The sequence below is a fragment of the Pundamilia nyererei genome, unplaced genomic scaffold (assembly GCF_000239375.1).
Source record: "Pundamilia nyererei isolate P.nyererei 1_Seehausen unplaced genomic scaffold, PunNye1.0 scaffold00094, whole genome shotgun sequence".
NCBI lineage: Eukaryota > Metazoa > Chordata > Actinopteri > Cichliformes > Cichlidae > Pundamilia > Pundamilia nyererei.
This window is the reverse complement of record NW_005187495.1, coordinates 1,021,128-1,031,218: the sequence shown is the minus strand read 5'-3', so window position 1 is coordinate 1,031,218 and position 10,091 is coordinate 1,021,128. Positions and strand designations below refer to the sequence as shown.

At 39.0% G+C, this 10,091-nt stretch overlaps 1 protein-coding gene across 3 annotated transcripts in view; it reads left to right on the top strand.

Annotated features, from left to right (window-relative positions):
• Window positions 1-9,782, top strand: part of LOC102215661 (gamma-aminobutyric acid receptor subunit beta-3-like) — an 88,630-nt gene extending 78,848 nt beyond the window's left edge. For 2 of the 3 annotated variants that reach the window (XM_005739837.1, XM_005739839.1), the window contains 3 exons: window positions 4,348-4,595; window positions 5,939-6,007; window positions 9,355-9,782. In XM_005739837.1, the coding sequence (XP_005739894.1) occupies window positions 4,348-4,595; window positions 5,939-6,007; window positions 9,355-9,726 (689 nt within the window). In that variant the 3' untranslated portion in view covers window positions 9,727-9,782. The remainder of the gene's footprint in view (window positions 1-4,347; window positions 4,596-5,938; window positions 6,008-9,354) is intronic. The other variant, XM_005739838.1, reaches the window with a different exon arrangement.
• Window positions 9,783-10,091: the final 309 nt, after the last annotated feature.

The following is a 10,091-nucleotide window of genomic DNA, read 5'->3' as shown; positions in this document are numbered from 1 at the left end:
GCGCGCGCGTGTGCGCGTGTGCGTGTGTGTGTGTGTGCATATACTTCTCTGTTACTGCACGGTTTCTTTCCGTTTCTTTTCGTCAAGGCATGTATGCAATATCCGGTCATTATCGTATGCCTTGGAGTGTATGTCTGCTTTTTTTGTATGTGTGATAGCTGCAATATCCGGCATGTAGCTCGACAGGCGAAAGGCAACCAGAGGTCCATTCTCTACTCCTGATGGACCTTTTTGAGCTTTCAGCAGATATCTTGATTGTGGAAGAGGCTGTGTGTGTGTGCATGGATTGCTCTTTGTGTCTATGTGTGTGCACACACCTGCCGGTAAAAGCAGTGTAATGATCAGGAGGAAATCAATTCCAGGAGGCAGCAGGCAAACAATTGAATTGTTTGAAGGAGAATCTCATTTTCCTGAGCAATTCCAAAGGATTGCAAAGTTACAAATTACCTGCTTGCACCTTAATCTGGTTGCAAGCTTTTTTCCACAGTCAGGACCTTTATTCATACTTGTATTATGTGTACAGTTAGGGTACAGTTAGCTGTACAAGAACACTTTTAGAGTAACATAAGACACATAAGTTTGAAATCAGTATATGTTTGTTCAAACTTTTGAAATTTTCATATGGAATTTTTACCTATTAAGAGATGGAGATCTTTTAGCAAAAGGCCGACTACATGTAAGAGAGTTGATTTGAAAGGTCAATTTTATACTTCCTGATGATGGCTGTGTTTAGCATCTAACCTCATCTAACATCTAACCAGTTTAATGTTGACCTGGTGAATGTTGAGAGGTTAAAGTTTATAGACAGTGTGCTACAATTCCAATGTCAGGCTGTTTTAGATTAGATAATACATATCATAACCATCTATCCATTTGGATAGGTGGGATACACCATTGGCAGGTTACCAGTCAGTCACAGGGCTAAAACCGACAGGTAACCATTCATTCTCAGATTCACACCTCAAGCCACTTTAGAATCGTGAGTTAATCTAACATTCATGTCTTTGGACTGTGAAAGAAGAAGCAATACCCTGAGAAAACCCACACGCAGAGGGGAAAGCATGCTCAGCACAGAGAGGCCACTGATGTGTGGATCACCAGTGAGAACTTAGAAGGTCTGATAAATCTTTAACTCTTACCCCTTGGGCATCTACTGGGAGTAACCCCCCAAAAAACACATCTTTATTGATATATACTGAGGCGTCAAAACTTGTCATTAAGGGTACAAAATAACTCTACAAGCTACTGAGTGACCTCTTAAGTTACAAAGGCACATAAGGGGTAGTTTCCAAAGTTTGAGATAGAGACCTATTTGCTCCAAAATCATCTGTTCATGTTCATCAGTCACTTAGCTCCAGTGCCCTCAACAGTCATGCTAGTTACCACTTTTGTTGCGCATGCACTAAAATAACTTAATTTTACTGTCAGAAAAAGTAGAAGTATGTCAATAGAGTTCTGCTTTCTGCCCCAGAACTTCAAATGCCAAAGCTGAAACTCTACAGACTGCTGCCAAGTTTTCTTAGCTTTCCAAGATGTAAGTATATCTGTTTAGTTTAGTTTGCAGTCCTACTAGACTGCCTGTACCCCTTGAAGAACAAAGACATTTTTCTAATGATTGTCAAACCACATCTTTATGGACATATTACTACATTTTTATGCGCTTTAAGCCCCGCGTGCAGTCCTATCAGACTGACAGTTTGCGCTGTCTGCAAGTGATGAATTGAAGTGTTCAATTAACACTGCTTTGATTTACCTCCTGTGCCTGTCATTTTACAGGCATAATGGGATTCTGTATAATATATCTTTTTCTCTTTTCATAATGTGGAGCTGTGTTCCTAATGGCCTATTGGCACATGATTAGAGGAGATTTGATTGCCGTGCGCCTTTGTTTCAGCTGTTTGGGTGGAAAAGAGATTTGGGGACATATAACAAGAGAAAGGTGGGGGAGGGGACTCTTAAAAAAATGTGCTGCGTGAGCAAAGAGGGAAATCACCACAAAATGATGGCAAGATTAAGAAGCGGGGAACAATGAGACAAGACAAGGTGGGGGGAAGGAGGAGGGGAGAGACCAGAAGGAAAGGGAGCAAGAGAAACCCCATCAAACTATATTTCTCCCCAAAGAGTGTAACACCGTGATGAAAGAGGAGGGAGGCCCACATGCGCGTGGCCCCTTGATTAAATTGTCCGAACAGGGAGCGAGGGAGGGGGCAAATGAAAGGAAGTGAGGACTGGAAGAAGAGAGGGAGCGAAGGACAGAGATTAATGGTACAGCTCAGCGAACACCTATAAAGAACAAGACTGTCATTATGTGGAGGGAAAAAAAAGAAAACCAGATTACACCATCCAGTACGGGTGGTGGCACTGAGCACGTGCACGTGCGAGCAAGCTCATGCGCATTCAGACCTGCAGTGCACACACGCGAGTGCTGTTTAGCCTTGTAATGTGCCAATAAATCACACGAAGGCTTGGACAGACCTTAGCTCTCCTGCACCCTCCTCCGCGACCCCCCTCTGACTGCTCCATGTCTCGTTGCTCTACTTTATGGCACATGAACCAAAAACCTTTGTGTGAGTTAAAGAGAATTCAGTGTTCATGCTGTTTGCCCATCCTTTCTTACGGTGGGTGCTCAGGGGTCATCGTAAAATGCATTGACCCTCATCCAGTTCTGTATGTGGCTATAATTTTACGAGGCTCACCTCATGCTGTCGTTCTGCCATGTGTGAAGGTGCTCTTACTGTCAATGGTGTGTTTTATCCCTAGTAGTTAAGGTTACCAGGAGCTGGGGGCTAGATACATGCAACACTATTCTGATGAGTTATTTCTGCTTAGTAACCAAGGGGGCAGTTGGATGTTACAAGGCAGACCTTTGAATTTCAATGAGGCAGACTTTGTGCACCTACCTAGCAGCTTGTGCCTGCTGATCGCTTTTATATTTGATCCTGTTTACAACGGGCAAATTGTTTTATGAGGATTTTCTAATTAAATACATGCCCTCACCCTTGCTGCTATTTCTTGCTGTTTCTCTGGTTCTTGACGATAGCAAGCACCATAATCTTTTTTTTTCTCTGCCAGGTCAGTCGTGCTCGTAACTAGCAATAGAAACAGCCACAGTACAAACATGTTTTTTGTAAAATTAGCCTTGTTACTGTAGTAACGGCAAAGACATCTGCTGGAGTTTTCAGTGTGACCTTAAGGTTTCGGTCGAGACAGCAGCATCTGTTTAAAGACAGTCTCGGACTAATTAAGCGTCAGATATACCATCCAGGATTGATTATGAAGATTGGTCATGAGGAAGCCTCGGAGAAAGAAAAAACAGACTTCCTCCACAGTTTGTCTTTGAAACATTTTGCTGAGTGATCTAAATCCAGTAATGTTACTGTGATTAGTTTAAAAGCCTCAATTAAAAGGATAACAGTCTGAGAGGTGAGGGTTTTTTGTTTGTTTGTTTTAATGAGGTAAGCCAAGATATGCGATTATATAGGGCAGCAATGGCATACTACATGCAAGTGGGTTTTTAAATATTTCGTGTGTAAGATACACCCAACAAGTAAGCCAGATGTTAGGTTCAGCTTCTTTGCAGTCTAACATGTTTTGAGCTTTTCTTTTGATTCTTATTGTCTATTTAGTCAGACCCAGAAGACCTACCTGCATTTTTGTTATTTTCAACAAGGTACAATAGCATAAAAACACTACAATACATCCACATAAATCAAAAACCTCATCACTTCTTCATGAGCATGTCAAGACATGGCTTCTATTTTTGATCGTCGTGCTGACCTCCTACTCTGTGCCTTCTTTCATGGATCTCAAACTTGTGGAAAGAGCAAACGTGAATTATTGTTTCAGGATTCTAGTAGACTTCAAGAGTAACATCCTAATAGAGAAAATTCATTAGAGATGATGGGGCTGTGCCAGCAAATGGTACAAAAGTACACAGGAAGATGATTTTGAAGATAAAGCCAACTAAACTTAAGTCATGTTTTATAAGCCCAATCCATCACCTCATTAGATAAACAGTCCAACCAATTGTTATCCCTTTGGTTCAGATACCTAGTCTTTCTAAAGTAGACATGTTCGTCCTTAACAAGACTTGGATTTCTTAAAGTTGGCACCATATTTGCCATAGCTAACATCTCCTGAGGGCTACTGACATCTGTGTTCTATACAAACTATATAGTGCGTAGCCTTGAGGATCGTTTCTGGCAATTTCATTTTCTCTCTTTTTTCTATTTAAGAAGAAGTGTTTTAGTGCTTGCCGAGAATCTGTAGACCAGTTGTTGTCTCTGCTGTAGGCATTTGCTGTAAATATATAGATCAAAAATACAATGTTTTTTCTTCTATTTGAAGGGATCACCACTGTGCTAACCATGACCACTATCAACACCCATTTGAGGGAGACACTCCCAAAGATCCCCTACGTTAAGGCTATTGACATGTACCTGATGGGCTGCTTCGTCATGGTTTTTCTGGCCCTGCTTGAGTACGCCTTCGTCAACTACATCTTCTTCGGGAGGGGCCCACAAATGCAAAAGAAACTGGCAGAGAAGGCAGAAAAGGCCAACAACGAGAGGGCGGCTAAGTACGACGCGGCAAGGGTAGGTTTGAATTTGATTATTGATCACTGGATACCTGGGTGTGTATTATCACAACAGCAGCAGAGAAAACCAAGGAATCCGGGAAGTTTGTTACATATTTGTGAATATTTCAAATCTGCCACCAAAGCCAGCAGTGAAAATGCTTTGCCTTTAAAATCAAAAGCCAAACATGAAAACTTTCGAGTCTTCTTCATTCTAATTTCAAATGCCATCGTTATTGTTATTTAAAAATTAACTATTTATTGTTTTAAGATATTTTTTTTGTTACCAGCACCTGAATACTACTGACAGTAAACATGTAGGTAAGAGTTTTCTAAGCTTAATGTAGCCATAGTGTAGCTGGTGTTGCTGACGTTACACTGTTTGCGTAACTTCAAAAAGTTAATAGACAGGCCCAAATAGGAGGCTTTGTATATACTATAAGTTTGAAGTGAGAAGTTGCAGGATTTAGCTCGGCAGGAAGGCTGATAAAATGTGGCGTGGGTGATAATACGTTGTAGATACTGAATAAAATTTGAACACAGTCAATTTAGCTTTAAAGGCAAACCCTGCTAGCATGCTATATAGCCGACAGCACGGCTGGACGGCAGCTGGTGCACTGCCAAAACGTTCTGGGAGTGTGAGTACACTGAAGAGAAATGTCTTGCCAAATGAAATGGTGTGATGCTGGACTTGTATGTGATATATGTAGCTGCTTTCAGAAGTTTGTTTTTTCTTTTTGGCAGTGCATGCTAGTAAAAGTGGACCAGATCATTCAGAACTTGTACCTGCTCAACTCTAGCTGTATGTGAGTACCAGCGCCATTGCTGGACAATATGGCCATTCTTTAGCACCAAGAAAATAGGAGAAAAGAAGGGCTAATATGTGCTGTTCTATAACTCCATTGATGGCTTTTGTGATTTGTCGACATTAATGTGGAATAAGTTTGTCCAAATGCATTTTGTTAATACTCAAAATTAAAAGGATTCTTTTCTTTTCAACAGTTAAGAGTGAGGTACTACCTTAGGGATTGTTGCCTGTTAGACACTTTTGAAAATGAGTGAAAAATGTGAATGACATGACATTTTTTGTTGTACTGAAAAAATATGAATGTCCACAGTCCTAGCAGGATAACTAAACCTGTCAATGGAGCTGTATGTTAGTCATTCTCAAGAATAATTATCAGTTTCTTTACTTTAATATTCACATATCAGGATATGTATAACAAAAGGGGAACGTTGTATGCTGTTTACCTGCTTTACTTTATTCATAGTGTTCAGTCAAAAAATATATTGGTTAAATGGAGAAAAAAAAGTTTCAGACATTTGTTCCCAACATGTGGCTGAAAATCTTCATCTCCTCAGGAGGCAGGTAGTAGGACCGCGTCCCTAAAACGGTCCAATCAGGTTAAAGGTCTTCGCCACTCACGCTCGGTGAGTTGTTTTGTTCAGTGAGACCCTTCAATTCGCCGTCATCATCAGCAGACATGGATGCGTTTTCTTTTGCCTTGATGCAAAAATATTTCTCCATCCATGTGATAAACTGAGCAATCGCAGACATCTCCATGACATCGCAGATTTGCCACATTGGTGTTTCTGATATGACTTGTTTCCTCCTTTCAGAGCTCATTTTGAATGCATGCTGTCTGTATATCTTTCCTCATCGAAGTCATCAGTGAAGCCATTTCTTTCACAGTGCATGTAAGAATGTGGTGAAGCAGTCCACCTGCCAGTGGGTAGTCACTGCAGAGGTCCCCCACCATGCACAGTGGTATACAAAACAAATGAATTAATCTGAATATAGGGAACGAGTGCAGCATATTTACAAAGAAAGATACTAAAGTGACTGTTTTATTTGATTTAATAACATAAGACTTGAAAAACAGTTCATATTTAACCTCAGGTTTATTACACTCCAAAAAGTTGTATTGAGTCTAGTGATGATTGGTAGCCACCATAAGCTTTTTTATTATGTGGTAAATCTTGATTACTGGAGCCCGACTGATATATGATATTTAAGACTGATACCCATATTTGGTGATTTAAAAATCTGATATTGCGCTGTATCAGATAGTATATTTTTTCTTTTAGACACACAAAAGAAACAGATTTGCCTAACCTTTTTCCATAACCATTAATTTATTTACTCCTTCGGTTATTGTGTTTGTGGCATCCCAGACACATTTGACAACAGGGAAATTGCATAATCTCTACGTAACCATCAAATTGTTCAAATAGCTAATAATGTCATTTACTGGCATGACCATAAATCAGTCAGACTCTGGTGAAAGCAGTACATGCACTAAAATCAGAAATGTAGCTGTACTACATGTTAAATATAAGTACAAAGATAGATTTCTACCTATTTCCACAAGATTTGGAATGTTGTGTAAAATAAAAATAGAAATGAGTGATTTACTAATTAATTAAAGCCTGTGTTAAATTAAAAATAGTACAAAGACAATTTATCAAATGTTAAACCCATAATGTTTTTTTTTTAAAGAATATATGCTAATCTAGCACATTTTTCATTAGATTTGCAATAAAAATATGTTTACCACTCTACAAGGCATTCTTTGACAGAGCTTTTCTTAAATGATATAACTGAGAGAGAGTAGGAATTTGTAAAGAGCCATGATGTGGGCATATCTCTAGAATGCATTTTGGCATTATCTTTCTGAAACAATTAAGGCCATCCCTGGAAATAGTGTCGTCTGGATTGTAGCATGTGATGCTCTAAAATCTGTAGTTGCTGTACAGCATTAACGTTGCCTTCACATATGGGCAAGTTGCCGTATGCTTCCCAATTAAAAATATGTCTTAAATGATTTGAAAATCAGTGTATATTGACATTTTAAACAGTATAACCTGTTTCCAAAAAAGCCTGTATGCTAAGTGCTTCACATCACCAGGTAAGCAGACTAGAGATGGATCACAGTGCTTTAAAAAAACAATAAAATATTCTGAAATATAATATAGTGTATAGCACATGAAAAATAAAACTTCTGGATGGGGTAGTGCATAGGCTAATAATTAGTAAATCAAACACCTCACAATAACAAGCTTCTTGCAGCAGTTTTAATTCTAACTCAAACAAAAAGGAACGATGGGACTTCCACAGTTGCTACATTTGCATGAGCAATCACTACTTTTCATTAATGTTGATTTGTCTATAATCATAAGCATGGATTATGATGTATCTTGTGTTGAATTTAACTGTTGAATATGACAATGAATGAACTGAAATAACTTCTATTCAACTGATGTATCAGGTTAGCAATTTAATGTGTTATCATGGACTATATTGGCATATTAATGTGCAGCAGCAATGCAACATGATTACAGTTATAGTCACAATGTTTAAAAAAAAGTCAATTCTGTGAATATTTGCATGTTAAAATGTGACAAATATGTTTTTGTTTGTTTTTTTTCTCATTTTTGATTTTAGCAAACTGAAGACCTAATTCCATATAGTAAATGCGTTCAACGTGCTATTCAGCCAAAGCGTGTTGTAGCTTCTCCAAACCATTGCTACAATGGAGTGAATAAGGAGTAGAGGGAGTAATCCTGACTAACTCCACAGAGACAAAACTCTATGGAAAACGACTCTTCACTTGTCTCTTATCTGTGACCTCAGGAAATACTTTTCAGTTGAGTTTATGGTCTCAATCAGAATGGTGTTCGTGCATTAATGAAACTCAACAAGGTTAACGGACATGCAACTAAGTTAGCTAGCTAGCCATCGAAAATTACTCAAAAATGTTTTTGTTTTTTTTAAAAAAGAGGGCATCTCATACTGTGAATTTAAAGTTGAAAGTTACAATAATTTGCCTTTTACAACTTGAAAAATAAAGACCAGTGTCCTCCGAATGTCAGGTGGTGTTACATATTTCCAGTCTGGATTATTGGTTAGCCTTGTTTTGGACAGCCGATGTTCCATTACTGCCACCTGATAGAACAAGCTCACTTTGATTGCATAGAACAATTGTGTGGGCTTTATGCAGAAAAGGTCAACAATGCCTGACAGATACATTTGTTTATGTAAGCTGCCAAAATCAACATTAATATGAAGTCTACGGTAGCTCCTATTTATTTTTATATGATGTGATGCAGAGTTTGAGTAAAACTAAGCCATCCATCCTTTGAAGAAATACAATAATCCTCGAAACTTTTTCAACACTTTGTTTTGAAAGTGTTTGAACCACAAGGGCTCAGATAAAAGAAAAAAACAATGTTTGATATGTAATCTCATGGGGGAATTCAGATGAGGTCGGGCATGAGAAAAGAAAAGAAAATGCGTAACAGTGCTTTAAAAGGAGCCTCCCATTTTTGCATCCTAATAGATGCAATGTCATACTGGTGGAAACAAAGTAGCAATGAGCCTAACAAGGCCCATTTGTTACTTCAGTATTTGTATTGCAATGTATGCTTTCCTGTTTTCCTGTTTTTCCAGTGTTAGTTCCGTTTTTCAATGCAAGATATTTTAACCGTTTGAGGGCTAGGTTGCAAAGGTGATGGGACCCAACCCTAACAATAATGCTAATACTCACTCAAGGGGCAATCAGAAAATGCTTTTTTTTTTTTTTTTTTAATTATTATATTCTTCTCCCAAGAAACAAAAAAATAATCATTCCAACCAATGGAGCTAGGGTTCGGGTGGTACGGACTTTAAACCCCAGATGGCCATGAAAATCTTTCTTTCAGGATTCCTTCAATTCTTGGTCTTGGAGGGAAGGTTCCTAAAGTGCTGATATTCATAACTGTTTTCTTTCTCCATTCAGGCAGAGCCACATGGTCATGGGAACATTCTGCTGACCACCCTGGAAATCCATAATGAAGTGGCAGGAAGTGAGATCACCACCAGCGTGGCAGACATTAGGAACTCTCAGTCCATGGTGCAGCTGGACAGCACTGCCTCATCGCACATCCAGTATCGCAAGCAGAGTGGCGGAATCGGTCCATGTTCTGCTAGCCGTCACTCCCTGGACCGCTCCGCTCAGATGAAACGCAGCCGCCTGCGGAGGCGGTCCTCGCAGTTAAAAATCAAAATCCCCGACCTGACGGATGTAAATGCCATTGATCGCTGGTCACGGATCATTTTCCCTTCCGTGTTCTCAATCTTCAACCTCATCTACTGGCTCTACTATGTCTGATTGGACTGTTTTGTTGAGGTGTTTTATTCTGGTTTGTTTTTTTGTTGTTGGTTTTTTTTGTGACTTTTTTCATTTCATTTGTTTTTCTTCCTTTTCTCTGTTGCTTTTATACATGATGGAATCTGCCACGTTGAAGACTGTAACACAATAAGACAAAAGTGAAAAAGAGACTGAGAAAAGACTACCGAGTTTTGGACCAAGTTCTCATTTAAGTTGTTTTTATATTTGCAGTGTTTGAACCCTTAGTACCGAGTTCTTTTTATTTTTGAAAGTATGTACTGTAATTGGGATTTGTGACAGTCATTTCCCAACACATTTGCCCTCTCAGTAATGTGTAAATAGCAAGATACAAAGCCAGCAATTGA